Raw genomic sequence first — 27,937 nt, 5'->3', positions numbered from 1 at the left:
GAATATCTGGAGTTTATGAAGGATGCTTTGTGTCTGGGTTAATGTCTTCCATTAACATACAGTATATTCAAGATGACACTCTTGAACACTATAATTACAACATCGTGAGTGAAGAACGACATCATCATTCATCCACGTACACAACTACAGACTCACATACACGTGTGCAAGGATGGGAAAACATCTACAGCTTTGAGAGAGTCCAAGCAAGAGCAGCTACGTTTTAATACTGAGAAAGAATGAAGGTAAAGTGCAGACACTACATTCACAGCCATGGCCAAAAGTTTTGAGAATGACACAAATAGCACAGAGTCTGCTGCCTCAGTTTTTATTATGCCAATTTGCATATACTCCAGAATGTTATGAAGAATGATCCGATGATTACAATTAATTGCCAAGTCCCCCTTTGTATTTAAAGCAAACTTAATCCCAAAAACATTTCCACTGTATTATAGCCTTGCCACAAAAGGACCAGCTGACATCATGTCAGTGATTCTCTCATTAACACAGGTGAGAGTGTTGATGAGGACACGGCTAGACATCACTCTGAGTTAGATTAACAGACAGGACGCTTTCAAAGGAGGGTGGTGCTTGAAATCATTGTTCTTCCTCTGTCAACTATGGTGATTCACAGGCAACGATAAGGCTGTTAGTAAGATTGCACCTAACTCAATCATTTATTGGATCATCTAGAGCTTCAAGGGGAGAGGTTCAACTGCTGTGAAGGAGGCTTCAGGGCATCCAAAAAAGTCTAGCAAGTGCCAGGACCATTTCCTAAAATTGATTCAGCTGCAGGATCGGGGCACCAGCAGTGTTTTTCTCTGATGAATCCCCTTTCTGATTTTTTGGGGGATCCGGAATAAAGCTTGTCCAGAGAAGAAAAGTATACAAAGAAACTGATCCCAGACTGTACAGATGCACAAACAGCGCTGTAAAGTCCGGAAAACACATTAGTACAAAAATACCTGTTAGGAGAGGAGAAAGCAAAGACTACAGCCATTACAGAGAGAACAATTCAAAATGAACTGCAATTACTATTACTAATACACAGAGGTGTAAAATACTTGAGTAATTTTACTTGATTACTTTACCTAAAGGTACAGGTTGTAGGACCTGCCATTAGAGGGCGCACTACCAAAACAATAACAATCGCGTGGTTTGATGACGCTAAGAAGGAGCGTGGAATGATGGGATTTGTGTCTTCTACCCAAGCGCTGATGCCTATCAATCAGACGGAAAGATAAATCATGGATTTAACGGATGCAAAGACACGATCAGACTATGGACCAGACGCGTCCTCGCGAGGGTCTAGAGACGCAATGCCCCGCGTTTGGCGTGTATGCCCCATAATACTAATCTTGTTGATTGTTATAATAGCATACGTTTTCTGTAAAGATACGAATCAAAACAACTCACCTGTCGAGCAAAACAAAAGTGAGAACGGCATCTCTTTCTAGTTGAAGTTTGTCGCGAAGCTCTCTCCATCTAGAAAATGCAGCACCGATATTGATCCTCGATCTTTATCTCCATCTCTTTTTGGTTCGTTTGGTTGGCCCGTACGCTTACGTTTACGGGAGCTGTCCTTGTTGACAGAACTAGCAGCAGATGGTAAACAGTAATTATGTTCCATAAATGAGTAAGACAATAAACCATAAAACGAGCAAGAAGCAAGCTAGTGGTTTGCTGGATGGACGCTAGACACTACTTCCGCATTTGTCCACGACATGTCATGTAGTTTCTATGCGGTAACAAAGGGTAACTAACCTCATTGACAGGTGACTGCACTTACCCGTGTCACTGTTTAGAACGGGAACTTTCTCATGATTTACAAGTACTTGAAAACATCAGAGATATTGTTAGTAATCAGTTGGACAAAATATATAACACTAGCCTAGTGGTTTTTGGATATTTTACTGCGAAATCGTACACATTGTACCTTTAAGTATTATTCTGGGGGATTTATACTTTACTCAACTACAATTTAAACTGACTACTTGTACTTTCACTTGATTACATTTCTTAAGAAAAAAACTTTTACTCCGTACAATTTTATTTCATCTTGAAAAGTACATAATATTTTTATTTTATCTTATGCACATTACATATGGTAAGCTCAAACGTGTGTGCCTGACGTGAGAACTAGTGATCATTGTTTTCATGCATCAAACACACACATTTCTACTTCAGTTATGACTTTCATCAGGTAAATGTCTGGCTTCAAAAGTTCACCATCAAATCTAAGGAAGCATATTGAGGTAGCAAAGTTGGGTTTTCCCGCCCAAAAAAGTTTATTCGTTATGTGTTCTGTTTTGATAGAGCCATATTGTATTTACAATATGTTTTATATGAAACATTAAGTAGGATTTAGGACTGTCTGTGAATATTTTTTTAAATCTTAATAATTACATGCTTTTCTCATTAATTAATCTAATTAGTTACAAATAATTATTTATCAACATTTGCTGGAAAAAAAAAAAACTCTAAATGCCCCAAATCAACATTTAAATGATGAATTGTCCTTTCAGACAGTGATGTTGAATAGACAACACAAATAGATTGGCCTTTAAAAACATTAACGTTGTATGTTTCAATTCTATGACTCTCCTCATTAATTCAATACATTCTTGTATTCTGTCTGGAATATATTTCTAGCCTCTCCATCACATCTTGCTCTTCAAAGGGATAGTTCACCCAAAAATGAAAAATCTCTCATCATTTACTGAACCTCTCGTCATCCCAGATGTTTATGACTTTCTTTCTTGACATGAACACAAGCAAAGATTTTTAGTCCATATAATGCAAGGGGACAGGACCACACAAAGTAATGTTGTGAATTGGTGGGTTTTTGTTAAATGTGAGCCTAAATCATCACAAATAAAGGTCCAAAGACTTAAACTACTTCAGTCTGTGTGCATTGAATTTATTTAATACATGAGTTTCACAATTTGAGTTGAATTACTGAAATAAATGAACTTTTTCTCTACATTCTAATTTATTAAGAAGCACCTGTATATTTTAAAATGTGAATTATTCATGCATAGAAAAGCTGAGTTTTTCAAAGCCTAGTGGTTAGAGAGTTTGACTCCTAACCCTAGGGTTGTGGGTTTGAATCTCGGGCTGGCAATACCACGACTTAGGTGCCCTTGAGCAAGGCATCGTACCCCCAACTGCTCCCCGGGCGCCGCAGCATAAATGGGTGCCCACTGCTCCAGGTGTGTGTGTTCACTGCTCAGTGTGTGTGTGTGTGTGCACTTTGGATGGGTTAAATGCAGAACACGAATTCTGAGTATGGGTCACCATACTTGGCTGAATGTCACGCCAATATTTTTGTGCAAACTATGATAATCAATGTATTGTTATTATTATTAATGTAATAGCCTTATTTACTATATTTTTTGCAGTGTCTATTATGTAAAGCACTACATAAATGAATTTGATCTGCCTATATATAAATGTATCTGTATATTCAAAAATAATGCACATATTTTTCATTTCTAGTTATTATCCTGTCATATGCGTAAACATTTTAATAATGTAAAATAGGCCTACATAAAATGTGATGCAATAACATTCTGTACATCAAAATAGTGGAATGCACACATTCAATGCTTGCTGAATTTCAGTAGAACTATATCAGAATTCACTTCACTTGTACAATGGTATCTTATTTATTTTGTGTCCTTTAGTGAGTTGTGGTGGAAATAAACCAAAAGCATTGTCAATTAAAACAATTATCACGGATAGCAGCTGTTTTTCAGTGCCCAGTCTGTGAGTGTTCACTCAGCATGGTAAAGTATGATGCTTTAACAAGTGTGTCATGGAAATATGATGAACACTGCTTAGCTGAAGCTGCACTAAACTAAATCACCTCCTGAGGGTGTGATGAGACTGAGAGACAGCTAGACTAAAATACTGAAGAAATTAAACAGCATTCTGAGTTCTGACCACAAGAGTCTAACCACTCTATAAATACCTCCCAGAAGATCAATTTGGATCAGTTATCAAGGCTTCAAGCTGATTCAAAACAGACCTGAGCTGCACTCAAACGGCTGCAAGCGCAGTGACACTTTTAGGGCACATCAAGGGCTATTAAGGAGAGTGATGGGGTGCTGCGCCAGATGACCTGGCCTCCACAGTCACCGGACCTGAACCCAATCGAGATGGTTTAGGGGTGAGCTGGACCGCAGACAGAAGGCAAAAGGGCCAACAAGTGCTAAGCATCTCTCGGGAACTCCTTCAAGACTGTTGAAGACCATTTCAGGTGACTACCTCTTGAAGCTCATCAAGAGAATGCCAAGAGTGTGCAAAGCAGTAATCAAAGCAAAAGGTGGCTACTTTGAAGAACCTAGAATATGATATATTTTCAGTTGTTTCACACTTTTTCGTTATGTATATAATTCCATATATAATTCCACATGTGTTAATTCATAGTTTTGATGCATTCAGTGTGAATCTACAATTTTCATAGTCATGAAAATAAAGAAAACTCGTTGAATGAGAAGGTGTGGCCAAACTGTCCTGTGTGTGTATATATATATATATATATATATATATATATATATATATATATATATATATATATATATTAGTGTAGTCTGCCAACCAGATGGAGAAAGCTGGTAGAATAACTTTAGGACACTGTGACGATGTTTACTGAAAAACTCGATCTGGGATTGGCTGCACTGACTATAAAAACAGCATCTGTAGAGACTTCCACAGAAACAAATCTGCGGAGCAGAATCACTTCCAGAGAAATATGCTGCCCAACAAACACATTCATATGGGGCCCAAATAGGTTACACATGGGCTACAGGGGTATAGAGTGGGAATGGGCTGAAATGGGGTGAAAATCTCGTTCCGAGAGGGGCTGCACTGAGTATAAAAACAGCATGCTGAGATTTCCACAGAAACGAGGTTGCGGAGCGGAATCACTTCCAGAGAACGACGCTTCCCAGCAAACACATTCATATGGGGCCCACATGAGTTACATGGGCTTCAGGGGTACAGAGTGGGCATAGGGTCAAAATGGGCATCTTATCTGGGGCCCACTTGGGTGTGCATGGGCTCAAAATGGGCTACACAAGGGACCCTATTTGTTTTATACAAGTGAAAACATAATTAATCCCATATATGGTGATTACATGGATATATAGTGCACATATATGAGTTTAAAATAATTTTAGTTGTTTTGACACTTGGATTACTAAATTTAATAAAAATCAAAAAATTCCAACACTCATGAATCTGTACCCAATTTTCCACTTAAATTTAGCCAAATAAATTTGGCAAAATGAAGCCACTAAAGTCCCCCATGTAATTCAGACAATCTAGGTGTGAGACAGGAACCAATGGACAGAATATTATAGATAAACGAATAAAGATGGCAGTTCAGATTTAAGTATCATGAACCACACCATTTCCATAATCATTCCTTATGGGATGTGTGAATGGCTCAGTCTGAAAACTTCAGCATGATGTGGAAAAAATATTGGAGTAAGTTTGTTACTTTATTTTATTAGTGTTCATTTGTTTTATTAAACTGGATACATTTTTGCACCTTTTTATATTTTATGTTGTCATGATTTACTTACGATAAAAACGTTTTGTATGTTTGTTTGGCATTTCATTTAGGCCTATGTATACCCATTAAATTCGCTTATTGAAAGAACAACAGCAGCGGTGTAACATTTATTTGAAACACGTGTATTTGGGACTTACTACCTTATATCTTCACTCTTTCCTTTCATTCTTTTGATGGCTTTGAAAACTTGTCTCGGATGTTTCCCTGCGTCGCTTTTTGCATAAGTCCGGGTCGTCGACTCCACGTTACAATTTCTGTCTAGAAATTAGATGCTTTCTTCGAATCGTTAAAGTCTCTCCGCGAGCGATCCTAGAGAGCGAATATATTTGTGCCAGCTTGGATATTCAACACTCCAATGTGTTCATTAGGAGATTTATGTTCTCCCGTCTGCTCTATGTTGGATGAGAAACGAACCGGGAAGAAACAACTGAAACACCCACCGATTGCGTAATCACCACGAACCAACTGAAGCTCAAAGCAGTGTTGCCAATTTAGCAATTTTGTTGCTAGATTTAGCAACTTTTCAGATTACCCTAGCAACTTTTGCTTCCAAAAGCAGCAACAAATTTAGCTATAAAAAAGGCAATTTTAGCAACTTTTGATAAATAACTCAAACGATAAAAAAAACACATTTCCCATCTAAATTAGACAAAAAGAGGGAACCAAAGATGTCTCGCAGTACACGTGAATTAAGTTAGCTTCTATTTGCAATTTTTCACTAATAATAAGTTTAAGCGGCGCGGCACTACGCAGACCGATCAGTGTAAAGATAAATAGATAGCAGACTGATCTGCATGATTTCGAATCGCTCTCGCGGTGCTTTGATGTCAAACGCCAATCGGTCTGCTTCAAATCCAACACACTTATTATGATACACCTTGTTAGTAGCTTGTACCTGTGATTGTTGATCAGTTAGTTGATCTAGAAAATTTGAAAGGTAGTCATTTTCCAGGACTTTATCCATTATTAATTTATCCGTTGTATATTTAAAATGCAGGTTAAAAAAAACCCTGTTAAAAATCAATACGGAAAATTCCTTCATAAAGTGGACAATTTTTTTTTTTCTTTTTTTACAGTGTAGCATACAAACTACTAACACGCTGATTAAAACTATAGTTGTTCAGAATGTGTAGTTTTACCAGTTTACGTTTACTAGCTAATACAAAAACTAATTGTAATTGTTCAAAAATTTGTTAAGTAGTCAATAATTCATTATTGTATTTAAACATACAGTTAATTATATATTTATATTTTTATATTATGCATACAGTTTGCTTGTGAGAATGTGCATGTAACATGGTGCTCTGTGGTTTTTGGATGGGCAGAAGCAGAAAGATGAGAGAGAGAGAAAAAAAATAAATAAACGAGACATCTAACAATGCCTTTTTTCTTCCAGAGGCTGATGGTAAAGGTCTTTCAACATCTGCATCTCATCTCCATTTAGACCAACTGATGTGGAGAGAAAGAAAGAATAAAGAGGAACATATGCACGGCAAAAATAGCGCCTGTCCCTTATGCACGTTTGTTTTTGAAAGAGAAACAGCGCCACCCATGTGCAGATTTTTGATATGTCACATTGTATGAATAATTTTAGAAAAAACGATACCAAGCGTTGCTTAATTTTGGCTCACTGAGTTCCTTATCATGAGGTTTCATACTTCTCTATAATCTAATTTTTTCGTTTCCTTTCTTCTACAAAATGACCGGTGTGGCTCATTATGTATATTACAGTATGTTGTGTGTGTGTCACAAAATATTAATATTATAATGTGGTAATTGTAATGTGTAAATGTATATTAACATTATAATGTGTTAAATGTCAATCACCATTTCAAATTAGAAAAAAAAATAAGAATTATTCAGCTATAATGTCTTCTGTCATTTTGAGGGCTAAAAATTAAATGGACAAGGCTGGTTACATATGTATTAAATAATTAAAAACCATATTTGTCGAGCATTAATCTGAATATTGCATGGTCCGGGTTCATCATAGTGGTTACAGCCCTAATGTCTCTGGTTTGAGATCTTCACAAGAAGCTGCTGTAAATCAACACACCAGATGTTGTCATAGATTGATATAAATGATGATCTTTACCTTTGTGTTTTATATTTTTTTTTAGAACGATGACTGGATCACAGTTTAACAGTTTTTCACTTGGCCCGGGACTGTGAATATCTGGAGTTTATGAAGGATGCTTTGTGTCTGGGTTAATGTCTCCCAACAGTAAATTCAAGATGACACTCTTGAACACTATAATTACAACATCGTGAGTGAAGAACGACATCATCATTCATCCGCGTACACAACAACAGACTCACATACACATGTGTGCAAGGATGGGAAAACATCTACAGCTTTGAGAGAGTCCAAGCAAGAGCAGTTACATTTTAATACTGATAAAGAGTGACGGTAACGTGAAGACACTACATTGTCGTGGCCAAAAGCAAGGCCGTAACCATGTCTTGAACATTGTTCAATTATATGTATTTGTAGGCTAGTGTGTGTGTGTGTGTGTGTATGTGTGTATACATAAATATAGCCTATATTTCATGACATACTTCATACTGAGTGTGACTATATGAAAAAATATATAAGAGCACCAGTGCGACTTTCTCAATCGTCATATTTGTGTTTTCAGTCGGGAAAGTCTATGGGTTCAACTCAAAACCACACGTGTATTGATTATAATGAAACTTTGTGAGATCGCGATAAACTATGAGTGGCTGAAACTAATCAGTTGAAATAATTAGGCTGTTCAATGATAAAATCAGTGACCTGGCGCCACTACTATCAGTATTAGTTAAATTTTTTAAGTATAATTTCAGTCATCTCAATCGCTGAATATTTCTATAGCCTTTTAAAAATTGTTATATTTAAGATATTATTCTCAACATAAATTTATGAATTTAATTCCACTCATGCCACTTCTGAGCCTCATTAAACATCTGAAAATACACCACTTTTGTCTTCTTCTGTGCCGCCTAGCACAAATTAACATTATACTGTTTTCATATGATTGATAACTTATTCTTAGTTCTTCTTATTCTAATATTTTAATTTACAAATGTAAAAAAAAAAAAAAAAAGCTCATAAATATTTTGATTTGTCATAAGCTGATGTAACCTAGGGTACTTTTAATAAAATTAGAAAAATGTAATTACTGTAAATCACTTTAAGGAGTCAGATAGGCTATCACCTCGTAATGGTAAGGCTATTGTTTGATTATTGAACAGAAAATTATGCTGTTCCTTAATTGTTTGCCAGTGCTCATAATTTTTTATTTTTTTATTTACGAGTGCTCCTAAAATGAAAAGTATGCTCAGAGCCCAGTGAAGCGAGCACAAATGTTGTCAACACTTTCCTTTGCCTTTTATTATAATTTGCATATACTCAATCATTCATCGGATCATCAAGATCTTCAAGGGGAGAGTTTCAACTGCTGTGAAGGAGGATTCAGGGCACCCAAGAAAGTCCAGCAAGTGCTAGAACCATCTCATAAAGTTGATTCAGTTGCGGGACCGGGGCACCAGCAGTGCAGAGCTTGCTCAGGAATGGCAGCAGGCAGGTGTGAGCGCATCTGCACACACAGTGAGGCCAAGACTTTTGAAGGATGGCCTGGTGTAAAGAAGGGTAGCAAAGAAGTCACTTCTCTCCAGGAAAAACATCAGGGACAGACTGATATTCTCCAAAAGGTACAGAGATTAGATTGCTGAGGACTAGGGTACAGTCATTTTCTCTAATGAATCCCCTTTCTGATTGTTTGGGGCATCCTGCAATAAAGCTTGTCTGGAGAAGAAAAGGAAAGTGCTTCCATCAAGCCTGTGTCATGCCAACAGTAAAGCCCCTGCAACCATTCATGTGTGGGGTTGCTTCTCAGACAATTGCCTTTTTAAGCATGCTTTAGCACCTTGCCATAACGCATAACTGAGTGGCTCGAGGAACAAAACTTCAAAATTCTGGGTGCATGGCCAGGAACCCCCCCAGAACTTAATTCCATTGAGAACTTGTGGTCAATCTTCAAGAGGCTGGTGGACAAGCAAAAAAACACAAATTCTGATAAACTTCAAGCATTGATTATGCAAGAATGGGCTGCCATCGGTCAGAATGTGACCCAGATGTTGATTGACAGCATGCCAGGGTCAACTGCAGAAGTCTTGAAAAAGAACGGTTAACACTGCATAAACTTATTGTAATTGTCAATAAAAACCTTTGATTCTTGTAATTTTACTTCGGTATAGTAACATATGACTAATAGATCTAAAAACATTGTAGAAGCAGATTTTGTGAAAATTTATATTTGTGTTATTCTCAAAACTTTTGCCAAAGGCTGTACTGTACTTATTGCAGTGTTGCATAAAACAGAGGAGGTATATAGATCACCAATAGAGGAATATTTTTTTCCTCTCTCAGTCTGTAATGAACACTGTATTAGCTGGAACATCAGAGTCACACAGGGTGGTCCCTGGGTAAACCCTGTCCTGGTTCTTTACACACACATAAAAAGCGTACCATGCGGTGGTACCATGGTACTATATGATATGTATAAGGTACTATGGGCAAAAAATGAGGTAATACCACGATTGTGCTTCAGAGAGGAAGGGTTAAAGTGTTAAATGGGATGTTAACTGTATGTTTTGGATCAAAATAGTGTCCTGGTGGCAACTGAATGGAAATGGGTGTTTCCCCCCTCAAGAAAGGATTTCTCCTTAAAAGTTCTATTACAGGAGTCCAAAGTTTGGCCAGAGCTCAGGAAGCTATTTTCACTGATCTTATTTTCTTTGCTTCCATGGAAGGAAAGGAGAAATAAAAAATATTTTTGTACCCTGTAAATGGGGGGGGGGGGGGTCCATCTGGTAATGATCAGGATTTAATAATGGAGGCTCAATGTAAATCTGTGAAGAATCTGACAGCTGCACTGGTTTGTTTGGCCTGGGCAGAAGGAAGGGACTTCATCAGTGTGATTGACATCAGGACATTGACATTATGTGTGAGAGAAGCATGCTGTAAGACAGAGCAAAAAACAGCAAAAGGTAGACTTTTAAAAAAGATTTTTAAATGTTTGTGAAAAAAGTGCTGGTTGCATTTATTTGCTCAAAAACACAATAAAAAGTTAATATTTTAAAATATTAGTATAATTAAAAATAACTGGTTTCAATTGAATTATGCTTTAAAATGTAATTTTTCCAGAGCTGAATTTTCAGCATCATTCCTTCAGGCTTCAGTGTCACATGATCCTTCAGAAATCATTCTATGCTGATTTGCTGCCCGAGAAACATTCCTTCTTCTTTTGAACATAGTTGTGCTTTTTAATATTTTTCTGTGGAAAGCTGTGGATACTTTTTTATTTTTTTGATGAGTTGAAAGTTCAAAAGAACAGCAATTTCTTTAAAATAAAATTTTTTTTCAAGCATTATACAAGTCTGGTTAATAATTTATATTGGACTGTATTATATGACTTGGCTGTGGTGAGCTTCTGGAAGGTTTCCTCTTAAGTAAGGGATAGACAGAGGAAAGCATCTGCAAATAACAATCATCCATGTGTTTTGACCTTCTTCTGAATAATTCATCATTCACATATTTAGTTTGAGCATTGGGGGAAAATCTAAACATTTCACCATATTAATACTTTGGCCTTCCTTATCAGATCTGGATCTAATTAGGAAAACCTGCGATTTCCATGGAATGAGATCGTAAGCTCTTGAAGATTGCTCCAAGAACTTTTGAATACAGATGCCAGTTTTACTAGAATTTTTAAAACCTTTATAGCATATGCATCAAACTGAATGATGATGGAGTTGTGTTATACAATAGAATCACAAGTAATCTATGTGGATAAGATCATTACTCATATTCAGTGGTCAAATTGTAAAAAAAATAAAAAATCTCGGGGATGGTGTGGTAAATTTATATATATATATATATATATATATATTTTTTTTTTTTTTAATTATGCTCTTTTATTACACAGCATTGCTTGTTCTACACTGTTGTATAAAACTATTAGCATATTTATGCACTGACATTCAGAAAAGTACATTGCTCGTTCAATGAATATAAAATCATAAAAACTCATACATGGGTATTTCTTATTTCATTGCTTGAATTTTAAGGGCATTCTAAATGCATTTTAATGGGCTTCATCACGCAGTGAATTGTATTGCAGTGGATATTGCAAGGGGGAAAAATAGATATTTATACTATAGAAATTTCTATATTAACTACATTAACTATAGGAACAGTACTTAACTATAAGTACATTGGGAGAAAAAAATGCTTTCATGGGCAGCCAAAATCATGCACTTTTACAACAAAACTTTTTTTCTTTACTGAATAATAATAATAATAATAAAACCTCTTTCTCTGTATCATTGTTTCTATCATATCTAGAACATTACATTATTGTTTTGAGGAAAATATTAAGACCAGAGCACTATGGTAATGGTAAAGGAACTAAATATATAATCATTTTTTTTTTTTCTTTTTTTGTAAATTAATCAATCTGATCTGCAACTACTATCTTTGGCCATTTTAAAATATGCACGCATTAAATTTTAGTTGTATTCCTAATATCTTGAAAACGCAAGACAGAAAAATGCTATTGTCGTCTCGTCACAATAATTAAGAATTACATAAATCATGTAAATTCAAAACGAATTTGACAAAAAAAAACAAAATATAGCGTGAATAAAGCGAGCCTTACATTCAGCTAAATATGCTATTTTATGATTATTTAAGCAGCTTCTATTTATAGCTTAAACTTCTTAAAATACAGTCAGTTTTAGATTGGTTTTAATCTATGCACAAAAAAAAAACAAAAAACAAATGGGTTCATGCCTGGAGCCGGCCTGTTGCTTTTTGTCATTTTTTTCCCACCAGGGGGATGCCATCCCCCCGCATCCCCCCTCAATTTGAGGCCTGCTTCTATTGCACAAGAACAATTCAGCCCCATTTCCTCTAGCGATTGATCATTTTGTGATGGTGAACAGATGTTGTAACAAGGTTTTGCAGATGTTAGATCACCTACACGTGTTGTAGGAACATGGAGAGTTTAAATCAGGTGACATGTGGATGTGTTAACGGGGAAACAAACTGATCCCAGACTGCACAGATGCACATTAGTGTCATCTCCTGTTTTATGCTTCAGCAAAACCACGATGAAACCTCACTCAGCTTTTCCAAATCATGTGATCATGTGACAGGTTGAAGCAGACACATTACATATTACAGTGCTGTAAAGTCTGGAAAACACATTAGTACAAAAATACCTGTTAGGAGAGAAGAAGTGAAGCCTATACAGTCATTACAGAGAGAACAATTTAAAATGAACTGCTATTACTATTACTAATACATAAGGATAACTCTAAACCCTGACTCTTCCTTATGTTAACACGGCATCTTGGATAGCAGCTGTTTTTCAGTGCCCAGTCTGTGAGTGTTCACTCAGCATGGTAAAGTATGATGCTTTCACAAGTGTGTCATGGAAATATGATGAACACTGCTTAGCTGAAGCTGCACTAAACTAAATCACCTCCTGAGGGTGTGATGAGACTGAGAGACAGCGAGAGTAAAATACAGAAGAAATTCAACAGAATTCTCAGTTCTGACCACAAGAGTCTAACCACTCTATAAATACCTCCCAGAAGATTAATTTGGATCAGTTATCAAGGCTTCAAGCTGATTCAAAACAGACCTGAGCTGCACTCAAACGGCTGCGAGCGCAGTGACACTTTTATTAATATATAGGCCTATACGAAAATCTCGTTCCGAGAGGGGCTGCACGGAGTATAAAAACAGCATCTGTAGAGACTTCCAGAGAAACAAGTCTGCGGGGCAGAATCACTTCCAGAGAAAGACGCTGGACTGCCAATATCCACAACAAACAATGAATATACCACACGATAGCATAATAATGATTAGCATCACGAATTGGAGACACATTTCAAACAAAAGAAAGAAAAAAAGAAAAGGTTTCTGACAGTAAAAACTAGTTCACGATGAATTACTCTGGCAATGATTGGGTTTTCGTAACACGTGGCTCTGTCTGAATGTTTTTGTTCCTGACTGCGTTGACAGCTTTTGATTAGAGATAACTACAGGAAATACTTGGAGGAGGTGGGAAATCAACTGTGATAGCCTAATAAGGGGAATAATTAGATCTCTCAAAGTAGACGGATTTCCTGAATTGGAGTCCAACCCAGCGAAAATATGTCCCTTCTCCAGCCCAGCAACTCTCTACAATCTGCCCTCTAGTGGACAAGTGGCTACAACTCTGTCTGTCTGTCTGTCTATCTATCTATCTATCTATCTATCTATCTATCTATCTATCTATCTATCTATCTATCTATCTATCTATCTATCTATCTATCTATCTATCTATCTATCTATCTATCTATCTATCTATCTATCTATCTATCTATCTATCTATCTATCTGTCTGTCTGTCTGTCTGTCTGTCTGTCTGTCTGTCTGTCTATCTATCTATCTATCTATCTATCTATCTCTCTGTCTGTCTGTCTGTCTGTCTGTCTGTCTGTCTATCCATCTATCTGTCTGTCTGTCTGTCTGTCTATCTATCTATCTATCTATCTATCTGTCTGTCTGTCTGTCTGTCTGTCTGTCTGTCTGTCTATCCATCTATCTATCTGTCTGTCTGTCTATCTATCTATCTATCTATCTATCTCTCTATCTGTCTGTCTGTCTGTCTAAACTACTCTTTCTGTCAGACCCGATGACTGTGCACTTCTGTCATTTTCTATGCAAACACAGCCTCAGCAGGTTCATGGCCTCTGTATGTCTGATTGTGGACAGTGCTGTTAATTTTTTAACAGAACTCATGTTGTTTCCCTACATATGACACAAATCACCTCAGGGGCGTTACTGACCACACAACTCACACAAGCTTTATGTACAATAGAAAGTTACAGGTTAACACTAAAGAAGACTCGAAACAGCTGAATAGAAATATCAGTCTGGTCATAAGTTTGAGTTGCTTTTGGGAAAATAAAATTCATATACGTACTCACACAAATGCAGTAATAAAATGTAGCATCAATAAAACGTCTTGCATGAAAATAGCGGTCAAAAACAGATAGCATGTACTATTTTTAAGATATAGTAATGACCGTTTTACAATGTTGTTATGTAAAGTATCTTTTAGGGGCTTTATAGACATGTTTTTGTCTTAGATATGTATGAGAACAGTATGCAGAGATCAGGGTCATAGTGTTTGTCATGATGAGGGAGAGAGAAAATCTTAAAGTGAAGTGGGTCTCAGCTTTATATATGCTTCACAACTTATTTTATTTAGATGGAACAAGCTACAAGGGATTTGTTGAATTTGTTTAGTACAAATCAGTTTTTTTATGTAAAAAAAAGGATGAAAAAGGTCCTCATTTGTTAGTTAATGGATTATATAACACGAACAACGAATGTATTTTTATACAATTTTTAAATGTTTTTTACATTAGGCAGTGAACTACTGTTAACAGATACCACTTTTGATTTAAAATAATGTACAGTATAATTAAATATTGGCATTAACTTATTATTAAGATTATGTAGAAGTATTGTTCAGTTTTAGTCCATAGTACTAATATAAATGTTAACAAATACTTTTTTTTTTTACAAAAAAAATGGGTATGCGATAAGATATTAGTGTATTATCTTTTTCTAAAGATGAAACGAAATACCTCTTCCCTAGTTTCACTGATTTGGAGCATTTCAACTGATTATTAAAAGGGAAAAAATGGCAGGGTGACTCTTAATTCAAAACGAACATCTCAGCGTGACCGCGGTCAAACAAATATTTACCAACAGAAGCCGGTGAACTGCGATGATTCTGCGATGAACTGCGAAAATTCTGGAAAGATTTTCGTTTTTATTTTACAAGTAGCATAAAGAGAAAATATAGCTTTTTGTATATTAATGTGGTGCACAGTATCATCAGCATAAAATTTGCATTACAACTGTATAGTCCAAAAGACATTTTACATACCATCGTTCAGCTTACAAAAAATATATATATCTCATATGATCAGACAAATCTATGTGCTTCATTCAAAAAACATCTTTTTAGTGGTACAAAACAGACATTTTTTTACATAAATGCTTAAAATATAAATAGCATGTACAAGATTTCTTGATTATTATATATATTTTTATAAATATATACACAATTCATTTATTATTACACTTTCTTTGCCTCTACATCATCATCTTGAGAGAGGTTTCTAGTTCTTTAGTGTCAGCAATCAAACACAAGTATGGAACAAAAAGCACAAAGTTTGGCTGATCGATACAAAGCCCTTGGCAGCATTCCCGAGTTTAAGGACATCCTCTCGTTTTAACCGTCCGATCTTTCTAATCAGAATCCTCGCTGCTGTATGAATTGTACGAGCTGTCGTAACACTCAGCCATGTAGGGAAACTTATGGATGCTCGGGTTCAGTTTGGGCACCCAGGCACGGGGCACCAGGAATGTCGCGAGGTTGAACAAATCCACAAACACTTTGTAACGGTCACTGAAAGATGAGAGAACGAGGCGTCACTGATTTATAGCAAAAACTTCATTTTATTAGCACCTCTAAAGTTTATGACAGATTTTTATCACGGTGTGACACTCCCCTAAACACATTAAAAATGTGAAGAAAAGCCTTTTATTAGCGTCAAACACTTGTAAACCATATCAGTGGAGATAAGAGAGCATTATGCATCACAATCTGAGATGAGTAAATGACAACATATTTCTCCATTCAGTAGTGAGACACAAACCTGACAGTGGAGCGCAGGTAATGATAGCCTGAAGATCCACCTGTCCCTGCCTTACTCCCAATCATTCTGTGCACCATACAGACGTGGTTATCTGGAGGGAAAGGTGTGTGATGTTAGCGTGGGGTATGGCTGCGGTATGTGTGGCTCAGAATCAGAGGCTTACATCTCCACTTGGTCATGAGCATATCGATCTCCATCAGTGCAGTCAGCAGCTGGAAGGGCACCTGGAATCGAGGCTCTTCCCTGGAAGAAGAAGAAGTTAGGATGAGGATCGCCACACATGCACAAAAATAGCTCGGTGAATAAAGAGGATATGGGAGAAAACGTAATCGTAGATACCTGTAGAAATTAATCATTAGAGCTCCCTGAAGGGCCTTGTAAGAAAGTCGCCGTTCACCTTTTGGAAAAAGATTGAGACTCTTATTTTCAAGCACCATAGATGGTAAAAAAAATACTTTTAAAGTAGTAAATAAAACAGATTCTAGTAAAATAGTTGGTTACACTTTATTTTAAGGTGTCCTTGTTAAAGGGTAGTTATACATTTAAGTACTGAGTAATATTAATTAACTACATGTACTTCAAATATGGTTAGGGTTAGGATTAGGGTTTGGTTTAGGGTTACTTGCATGTAATTATGCGTTATTAATTGTAATTATAATAGTAAGTACATGTAATATGTGCAATAAGGACACCTTAAAATAAAGTGTTACCAAATAGTTTTTCAGTCTTTACTATAAAGCGTCAGTATAAAGAGAGAAAATAATTCAAAATATATATATATATTTTTTTTTTTTCAGTTTAGTATTGAAATGGATACTATAAGGTCTTGGTAGTGTCCAAAACCATGGTATTACCATCATTTTACCTTTGTATAGACAAATGTGTCCCCATAGGCCCAGACCAAAATAGCATTAACAAAATTTTGAATTAGCTTTCATTTAAAATGTTTATGTTTTTCCATCTAATATTTATATTTTATTCCTATGAACAAAAATGTATTAATAGTTTTAGTTAAAAACAACAACCCTGCTAATCTACACTACACTAGTAATGGCTAAGCATTGTGGGCCAATCTTCACCTTTGCTTAAAAGATGCTCATGGCGTTTTGGGTCAAACAGGGCGTTGAAGACCTCAGACTGTTTGTTTAGTTCAGCCAGACGGTCCTCCTTCTCCTCAGAATCGTCCATTTTCTGTAAGTCAAAGCAACGAGTTAACCTTGATAACTAACATTAATGAGAAAAAAGAGCGGAAAAAGAAAGCAGAACGAACTTCCAGTTTCTGCTTCTCCGTCTTGAGACCCTCTTCGATGCTGGCCTGCAGTTTCCCCCAGAAATTAAATCCATCATTTTCCAGCCCAGGAGTCCTCTCCAGCCATTTCTACAATATACATGATAACATATGACTGGGATAGCACATTTATTATGCCAAAAAATAGTGACAAAATTCATTATTTTGATTCAGAATATCCAGGATGGGTCTTGAAAGTGTGTGTATTTTGAGAGGTTTTACCTCCACCAGCTGAAGGAGAGTGGCTTCCTGCTCCGAACTCAGCAGCGTCTCGCTCTCTTGTCCGTGGAAGTTATCTTTGTAGTGTCGTCGGTTGTAAGGGACTCTCAAATGATCCGCCACACCGATCTTAGCCTCCAGAAGACGGAACTGAAGACTCTGGAACCCAGAGGCTGGGGACAGATACTCCCTACAGCCCATTAACAACATCTTAAACAAGTCAACCAATCTCTATAAATCACTATACAAAAAATATATATATTTTTTTGCTTTATTTTGTACAACCGAGGAGTGCTGTTCAGGGATGTTTGAGCTCAATCCATCCAAATCTCATGAGGAAAAACTATGCATTTTATGACGTGGTGGTTTTTTATGAATTAGCATGTGATGTGATCATGTGATTCTTATAGAAAAAAACTAAAAATGAAGGTCCACCCCAAAACCTGACTGTCAGTGGGGCAGGAGTAGATAGTATGCAAACAAATGAATTCATAAATGTTCAATAAAAAAATGTAAAACAGCTCTGAATTAACGTGACTGTGATGAATAGGGATGTTACCTGAAATCAAAGAAGTCCAGGGCTGTCATTGTCTCCAGGACAGCGAACTGCTCCACTAGCAGTTTGAAGATCATGGTGATCCTGTGGATCCTGCTCACCACCTTCAGCATGTTTCTCTCATCCCGGACCTGGGAACAAAGTCCACATTTAATTATATAATACATACAAAAAAAAGTATATACACCTACTACTATAAAATATAGGTTCCAAATGTGTGGTGTTGCAGTGATACCATAGAAGAAGCATTTTTGGTTGCCCAAAGAACCATTAATTTTTTTCTCAATGTGAAGAACATTTGAAAAATTTGGAGAACCCTATTTCACTATAAAGAGCCTTTTGTGGAATGGAGAAGTTCTATGGATGTTAACGGTTCTTCAAGGAACGGTCGATGCCAATAAAGAATTTGTATTTTTAAAAGCTGTAAAGCTTGATGAACAACTCTTTTGTTAGTTTAACTCACATGTTTTTTAATGAATAGGTCCCGAACTGAATCAAGCTCCCATAATATCTGCTTAAACCACAACTCGTAAGCTAAAAGAGAAAATACAGGATCACAGTCAGGGTTTGTGGAAATGGATTGTTTTCATCGAAATGTTTTTGATGAGGTTATGTGAGAGCTAACAGGTTTTCATATGGACAGAATTTCATACCTTGGTGGGTAATAATGAAGAGATGCTCATCGTGGATCTTGTCACCTTTCTGTTGACTCTGCAAAACTTGAGCGTTCAGCACCTTGTCAAGCTAACAGCAAATAGACTGAAGTTATGACACCTCAATGCATTTCAGCCTTTCTTGCTGTGGTTTAGTCATTTTGGAACAAATTTAGACATGAATAATTCATATTTGGATCAATACAGATGTGTATGAAGGCTGGTGACTTGATTACCTGTAGGTATTCTCCATAGACCATTCCTCCATTAGTGGCTTTGTTGATGCCTTTTTGGGATTCATCCTCTTCCTCTGACTGACTGGGAGCACTGGTAAACAATCTAATTTTGAGATAAAGAATATATTTTATTTTATATTTCAGGTAAAAATTTAATAAATAAAAGCATTGCATTTTATTTCGATTACATTATATTTAATTCGATTTTGACAGGAATTAAAAACGCACTGATGCTTTCTTCTCGAAAAAGGACATCCACTCATGTTTTTCCTCAAAATGTCCCCAAGGTTCCTGGCGCTTCAATGCAAAGTGAAGCATATAAAGATTTGCAGTGTCCAATCAAATGATGGATAGCCAAACCCTGCCCATCAAAGTAAACACAGGGCACGTGTGTGTGTGTGTGTAAGTTTATGTACAGTTTCTGTGATTGTTATAGGTTTTATATTTGATTTTTTATTTTTTTTAATCAAGCCAGTTACACCAGGGTTGTTTGAGCTATAGTTAATAAATAAAACTAAATAAAAAAATTGTGTTAATTGAAATAAAATAAAAGTTAACTTGGGGGAATATATATATATATATATATATATATATATATATATATATATATACATACATATACATATATATATATATAATTATTATTTAAGCTAGCTGCCAAAGTAATATTTATCTTATATATATATATATATATATATATATATATATATATATATATATATAAAGAAAAATGAATAAAAACTACAAAACTCACACAACAAAATTACTAAAACTTTACAATTAAAATAAAAATGGAAAATATAAAAGTTAAAACTATAATAGTATCCATTAAAAAAAAAAAAGCCAACAAGTGTTATTCCAAACACCACATATGTGCTTGTGGAATATTTAATTTGTTATTCAGTTACTTGCCATGTAATGCAGTCTTGAAATTCAGGAACACACTCATTTAAATGTTCTTTATATTGATAATACGCTTGTAGCTTTGCGGCTTTTCTTGTATTCAAAGCATTAGCTTCTACTCTAATGGCAGGTAAATATTTACTTGTCCTTATGGTCTTACTCTCTTAAAATTCAACTAAATCAGCCAATGGCAGTGCACGATGTTTAGCGGGGCTAATCACAACAGGGTCATGTGATGTCAACAGAGTACACTTCAGTGCAAATTATCAAAATAAAGAACATTTTACAGACTGCAATACTTGGTCAGAAGTAACTGAACATCAAATTAAATACTTCACAAGTACATATCGCTGTGGTGTTTGGGTATTCACTATTTGGAAGCTTTAAAATTCACTCAAAGTCACTAAATCTTACTGAGAGTGGTCATTTGTGGATCATAACAAGACTGATTGTTATATAAGAACAGACATTTGCTCTCTTATGTTCCTGTTGGACCAGCATCCTCAGAATATCAGCTGGAGCCCGACCAGAAGACCTGACCTAAAAAATAAACAAATCAATATTTCAAAGACAGAGCTTGAGGTCACAGAGTGTCGTATTTTTAATGGGGGCTTAAGTCGGGTTAATGTACAAATTTATGGGCAAACACAAAAAAGAAAAAAAAAGACAAATCACATGCTGACACATAAGCACTACTGACGCAGGAAAGAGTTCACGGAAATGTGGCGCTTAAACAAACTGACCTTGACAACCGCTCGGGTCACATGATGTGTTTGTCTCTTGAACCATGTCATAAGAGTTAAAGATTTCTCCAACTCGAACACATTAAGAGTCGAAACACAGGTATTTCTATAGAGCTCAGAGATAGCCAATCTTTTGAAGATCACAGGTTATATCATGAAAGGACTGAAAGGACAGTGTTTTTCGAGAAGCTTCCTGTGCTACACTTCTCTCCCTTTTGGCTTTTCTGCTGCGGTCACATCTACTGGAAAACTAATTTATATCAAGTTATTCAGAAATGAAAAACAACCAAAAAGACACACCAGACCACTAAATATTACTTTTATATTTTAGATTTATTGCACAAATTAATTGTGCTATTCTAGTAAATGTTTGACTTTTGATTGCAATAGGAGTCAAAAGTTACATTCCTTTTTTTTTTTTTTTACGAAATTATATTTTAATCAGAAAGGATGCATTAAATTGATCATAATTGAGAGTAAAGACATTTATAATTTAGCAAAATACGTTTTGTAGACTTCCTATTCATCAAAACAGCATCAAATAAAATATCAAGGAAAATATCAAAACACCAGTATGATTGCCCTTGTATTGAAAATTACAATAAATGACTAATTCAAAAATAAAAAGTCAAACACACTGCACAAGTTTGTCTTTTGTTTCCAGGATTTTTTTCTTCAAACTGTGTGATGCTAAATAACATACAAAATACTAGGCATATTGTGAACATTACCTGCTGTACCCTAATTAGGACATGGTTATCAATTGTACATCTCTCAAAAATAAAAAGTGTTTTGGATTAAGAATATCTACTGAACATAACCAAGAATACAGACTCATGTAATTTTTCCATACTAATTTATTTAGCATTAATCATTACAAATACACACAATTTCCTGAGGAAATTAACCACTCCAGTTTTAAAAGAACCAGTGGCTGAACTTTTGCTCATGTTTAATAACACCGTTCTCACATGAAAATTAATACAACATATGGTACAAAATGAATAAGCAAAAAGTAAGGAATAACAGTGTGAACTGAATCACTACCTCCGGTATGGAAAACACTCTTATTTCTATGTGTTTGTATCCTATAGAACTGCAGATATGACATACAGATGACGAGAACATGGCCCCAGTTTTGGAAAAATCACTTTTCAGAACATACATGATTGCCATGGAACATAAAGAGTGACATGACTGATATTTCAGTGTGCAACTGAAGATGTGAAAGTGAACAAAACCAATTAAACCCTGCATAAGGTGCAGATTTGTTACTGAGACGGAGGATTTAGTGATGTTCTCCAAGGCCTAGCATCGACCTACTGCCTACTAGAGGAAGAGAAACTGATTGCCACACCACACAGTTCAGATCAAGACAAATTAAACTAATAATAAAAAAAATAACTCCACATCAACAAGGACAGTAATAAAAAAGAAAATAATTTAACATTCCCCAATCCTAAAAGCATTTAGTATTGCATTCACATCTGTTAAAGATACACACACACACACACACACACAAAGGTTGTGTTGGTTTATCCATCTGGGCTCAGTAGATGTTGCGAGCAGATGCTTTGAGGCGGTGGTTTATAAAACTGAAACATCATTTAATAGATCATGTCACCTAGGTCAATAAGAGCAAGGAGACTTTTTTTGTTGCCTCGTTCAAGGAATGCCCAGAAAACACGTTTATGATATAAACAAACATACTGATACAATATTGGACAAATACGGTAGAAAAGAACACATTGCAATTATTTCAGATTATCAATACCATTTCAAAAATCAAACAGTACCAAAGTATTGCAGAAATGGAGCAATAAAAAGACAGACAGATTCAGCCCTTAATTTTCAGATTAAACTGAAGAATTAAAAAATGCCCCATACAGCAAAATAAATCAAGATGAATTTGAAGACCAAACATTACATAAATGCAAACATGAATGAAAACCTGTGATCAGATTGTAAGATTTACTGTATGAACTTCAGCTTCATGGAGTCCTTTTTAAAAATTTGCACATTCCTGTTTTTCCAAAAACATTTTAATCTTGGTTTACAAATTGTTTTATCTCGGTTTACAAATTGTTTTATCTCATATTATTTATTAAATGAAGTGCAGTCCAACAGACAGGCAATATTACTATAAAATCAATTCATTTTGCAATTTTTTGTCTAAATCCATCAAAAAAAAAAAAAAAAAAAAAAGACACCAACCTCAGCGAAATGACTGACCAAAACTCTTCATGAGCACTATGACTGGCAAGGATGTTTAGCAGAGTGACAGTACAAACTGTCTGGAAAAAAGGTGATCACCTTATATTGCTTAGTGGTTCATTTCAGGAACAACATAATATAATATAATATAATATATATATATATATATATATATATAAATAAAAATACCAGCAAGTTTGATAGAATACCAGAATAGTTGAAATGGATTGCATAAATTAAGCAAATAAAATCACATCTGGAAAGCCGGAAGGGACATGTGCATGATTTCGAAAAACATTTCGTTTTTTTAGTTTTGTTTGTTTTTCTAGATTAGCAGCAAAACTGTTAAGGCATGCACAAGTAATACTGTCAACTGTGTGTGAATTCATTGGCAGTCTGATTTGGATTGCAAAATTCACCCACCTCTCACAAATACTCCAGGTCAAAGCTCTGTCATTTGTACTTTTTCCAAACGAATGTGCCCGAAATTTCTCAACGAGCAATCAATGCACCTGAGCCCCTTCCAGATGATTCCCAGTGTAATTTCTACAAATGTGTCATTGCTAAAATGACTTATATATATATATATATATATATATATATATATATAGGACTTGTGACAGTTTTCAGACACTGTTTTCAATGAAGAAAGTTTCAAGATGGACCAAAATCAAAACTCATCGCCAGATATTGTGCCAGAAGTAGTGAACAAAACACAAATGACTTTCACAATATTTGGCCTTCCACAACTAAATTCCCACCTCCATTCTTCCATGGGAAGAGATATGAAAAATAAAGATCATATCTAATTATATATCTACACCGATATATTTGTAAAAATTAGCTGGCTGTAAATTACGCTGAATCTTGGATTCTGTGAGCCACTATAATTTGGTTTGGTTTGTTCCGCATGCAGTGATGGTTTCCAAAGAGAGGCATGCAGCTTCCGCCGCACAGCCTGTAGAGATGATTCAATACTACATTAACAGAATAACGCTTGATATCCAGAACCTTCGTGATATAGAGCCACAGGTCCATAAAATCATGAAGAAGATAATCTAAAGGGCCACATTTGGTTAAGTTGAATTATTAGCTGTCTATGTGATGTTTTAAGGGAATATTGGTGATGGACCACATGCCCATGTGGGTGGGGCTTCCCATAAAAAAAAAAAAAAAAAAAAAGTCAAACAAGAGACAACAAAAAGACTTTGTTTCATTTGTTTAAAGGAATTCCTGGTGTTTTGACCGTGCAATACAGAGTGTGTGGTGGAAATGCTAGGAAATGGCTTCAATGTGGTAGGAGCAGTCGTCCGAATGAGGGGCAGGTTTGGCTTCAGTAGTGCTTTTAGGTTTGGGAGGCCAGTCGGGATCCACGCTCAGCTCTTGGGCAAGGTGCATGTACCGAGCCTTGGGCACTCTTTTCTGCCGGCAGCAGAGCCAGGAGAGGCATTTAGTTCCAAACTGGTCTATTCCTCTCTATACACACACACACACACACACACACACACACACACACCGGCCAGGGGGGAACATAGGGGGAAGTGGAGAGGAAAAGATAAGTCATCTGTTTTTATAATTTCCTTTAAAAGGACAGAATTCAAACCTGCAATGGAAACGCTAAACTATAACAAAATAAAATCATATATATTCGGCTGCAGAAACAGATTTGGTTTGTCTGTACAGTATGTCATGCATCTGAGCACATGAGAGGATATGCACATGCACATGACTATGCTTTTTCCAAGTAATAACAAATTTCAATGAAATTTAGACACTTGCTTTAGCTTTTAGCTCAAATGGCGTTAAAAAGAATGTTCCGGGTTCAAATCCATAGCATGCTTTCTGTTGCCACAAAATCATTTTGACTTGAGATTTTAAAAACAAGAAAAGGTGGTGTATAAAGTAATGCGCTTGCAACACAAGTATATGGGGTAGGACACTGCTTTGAGAGGTTTTGAGATGACTTTTAAATGTGCAGACAGTGACGAAACCACTAATAAACATCCATATTTCGACCCTCTAATTTCACACAATATGTGCACATCTCCTCACAGGAATCAAATTGGTGAACAGAAGTTCATTCACCTGTTGGCCTATTTTGGTTTGGAAGCATTACTACAAGTGCTTCAACAAAACGGTGCATTGCTTTTCATTCTGTAAACCCTTCCAGAGTCCCTGCTCCATGGGTTTCCATTGAAACTGCATTAACAGACACAATTAAATTTATGCTTGTTTTTACAACCTTGTCAAAATTGTTTTTGGTGGTAATCAATGGCAGGCCACAGATACGGTCAACTCAATAGAGCTCATTTTAATCCCCGGAACATTCCTTTAAAGGAAAATTCAGAATTATTTACACTTTAATGTCTATGACAAGTTAACTATACACTGCAGTTCAAAGATTGGTAAGATCTGAAAATGTTGTTAGAAAAAGTCTCATGCCCAAAAAAGGCTAATTTTGTTTGTTTAAAAAAAGATGATTACAATTACTGTAAAAAAAAAAAAAAATTAAAAAATTATAAAAATAGTTATTTATTTTATTTAAACTTAAGTCTCAAAAGTAAAAAATATAACATTAATTTCTTATATATATATATATATATATATATAGATATATACACACACACACACACACACCAAAAGTTTGGACACACCTTCTCATTCAAAGAGTTTTCTTTATTTTCATGACTATGAAAATTGTAGAGTCACACTGAAGCCATCAAGGGCTATTTGACCAAGAAGGAGAGTGATGGGGTGCTGCGCCAGATGAGCTGGCCTCCACAGTCACCGGACCTGAACACAATCCAGATGGTTTAGGGGTGAGCTGGACCGCAGACAGAAGGCAAAAGGGCCAACAAGTGCTAAGCATCTCTCTGGGAACTCCTTCAAGACTGTTGAAGACCATTTCAGGTGACTACCTCTTGAAGCTCATCAAGAGAATGCCAAGAGTGTGCAAAGCGGTAATCAAAGCAAAAGTTGGCTACTTTGAAGAACCTAGAATATGACATTTTCAGTTGTTTCACACTTTTTTGTTATGTATATAATTCCATATATAATTCCACATGTGTTAATTCATAGTTTTGATGCCTTCAGTGTGAATCTACAATTTTCATAGTCATGAATATAAAGAAAACTCTTTGAATGAGAAGGTGTGTCCAAACTTTTGGTCTGTACTGTATATATATAGGGTACGGAAAGTATTCAGACCCCCTTAAATTTTTCACTCTGTTATATTGCAGCCATTAGCTAAAATCATTTAAGTTATTTTTTTTCCTCAATGTACACACAGGACCCCATATTGACAGAAAAACACAGAATTGTTGACATTTTTGCACATTTATTAAAAAAGAAAAACTGAAATATCACATGCTCCTAATTATTCAGACCCTTTGCTCAGTATTTAGTAGAAGCACCCTTTTGATCTAACACAGCCATGAGTCTTTTTGGGAAAGATGCAACAAGTTTTTCACACCTGGATTTGGGGATCCTCTGCCATTCCTCCTTGCAGATCCTCTCCAGTTGTCAGGTTGGATGGTAAACGTTGGTGGACAGCCATTTTCAGGTCTCTCCAGAGATGCTCAATTGGGTTTAATTCAGGGCTCTGGCCGGGCCATTCAAGAACAGTCACAGAGTTGTTGTGAAGCCATTCCTTCATTATTTTAGCTGTGTGCTTAGGGTCATTGTCTTGTAGGAAGCAAGAGAATGACAAGAGTCATGAGCACTCTGGGGAAGGTTTTCGTCCAGGATATCCCTGTACTTGGCCGCATTCATCTTTCCCTCGATTGCAACCAGTCGTCCTGTCCCTGCAGCTGAAAAACACCCCCACAGCATGATGCTGCCACCACCATGCTTCGCTGTTGGGACTGTATTGGACAGGTGATGAGCAGTGCCTGGTTTGCTCCACACATACCGCTTAGAATTAAGGCCAAAAAGTTCTATCTTGGTCTCATCAGACCAGAGAATCTTATTTCTCAACATCTTTGAGTCCTTCAGGTGTTTTTTTTTTTATGGGGTTTTGATGTGTCTTGCACTGAGGGGAGGCTTCTGTCGGGCAACGCTGCCATAAACCCCCGACTGGTGGAGGGCTGCAGTGATAGTTGACTTTCTACAACTTTTTCCCACCTCCCGACTGCATCTCTGGAGCTCAGCCACAGTGCTCTTTGGGTTCTTCTTTACCTCTCTCTTTAAGGCTCTTTTCCCCCAATAGCTCAGTTTGGCTGGGCGGCCAGCTCTAGGAAGGGTTCTGGTCGTCCCAAACTTCTTCCATTTAAGGATTATGGAGGCCACTGTGCTCTCAGGAACCTTATGTGTAGCAGGATTTTTTTGTAACCTTGGCCAGATCTGTGCCTTGCCACAATTCTGTCTCTGAGCTCTTCAGGCAGTTCCTTTGACCTCATGATTCTCATCTGCTCTGATATGCACGGTGAGCTGTAAGGTCTTATATAGACAGGTGTGTGGCTTTCCTAATCAAGTCCAATCAGCATAATCAAACACAGCTGGACTCAAATAATGGTGTAGAACCATCTCAAGGATGATCAGAAGAAATGGACAGCACCTGAATTAAATATATGAGTGTCACAGCAAAGGGTCTGAATACTTAGGACCATGTGATATTCCAGTTTTTCTTTTTTAATAAATGTGCAAACATGTCACCAATTCTGTGTTTTTCTGTCAATATGGGGTGCTGTGTGTACATCTAACTAACCCCAAATTTAGTGAACAATGTACTAAAAAAAAAAAAAACTTGTAAACTTCTTTCTTCTAAACCCAGTTTC

General features: G+C 36.2%; 2 protein-coding genes across 4 annotated transcripts in view; both read right to left on the bottom strand.

The window, feature by feature from the left end:
- Positions 1-15,438: 15,438 nt before the first annotated feature.
- Positions 15,439-19,691, bottom strand: tdo2b (tryptophan 2,3-dioxygenase b). Of its 2 annotated transcripts, none has more exons than XM_052609480.1 (12): positions 19,531-19,691; positions 19,303-19,405; positions 19,067-19,157; positions 18,877-18,947; positions 18,417-18,544; positions 17,861-18,047; positions 17,621-17,728; positions 17,430-17,541; positions 16,690-16,747; positions 16,514-16,593; positions 16,351-16,441; positions 15,439-16,100 (listed from the first exon to the last, which is right to left on the bottom strand). In XM_052609480.1, exons 1-12 carry the CDS (start codon positions 19,563-19,565, stop codon positions 15,941-15,943), a joined length of 1,224 nt encoding a protein of 407 aa, XP_052465440.1. In that variant the 5' UTR covers positions 19,566-19,691; the 3' UTR covers positions 15,439-15,940. The 2 variants fall into 2 exon arrangements, with proteins under 2 accessions (XP_052465440.1, XP_052465441.1); XM_052609481.1 differs by having other exon boundaries at positions 19,491-19,593.
- A 2,096-nt stretch (positions 19,692-21,787) lies between these two features.
- The window catches only part of LOC128022164 (polyamine-transporting ATPase 13A3), a 39,677-nt gene continuing 33,527 nt past the window's right edge, over positions 21,788-27,937 (bottom strand). For both annotated transcript variants that reach the window (XM_052609454.1, XM_052609455.1), the window contains one exon: positions 21,788-24,638. In XM_052609454.1, coding sequence (XP_052465414.1) covers positions 24,438-24,638 — 201 coding nt within the window. In that variant the 3' untranslated portion in view covers positions 21,788-24,437. The remainder of the gene's footprint in view (positions 24,639-27,937) is intronic.

This window comes from Carassius gibelio, chromosome A11, assembly GCF_023724105.1.
Source record: "Carassius gibelio isolate Cgi1373 ecotype wild population from Czech Republic chromosome A11, carGib1.2-hapl.c, whole genome shotgun sequence".
Taxonomy (NCBI): Eukaryota; Metazoa; Chordata; class Actinopteri; order Cypriniformes; family Cyprinidae; genus Carassius; species Carassius gibelio.
This window is presented reverse-complemented; position numbering and strand designations above follow the sequence as displayed.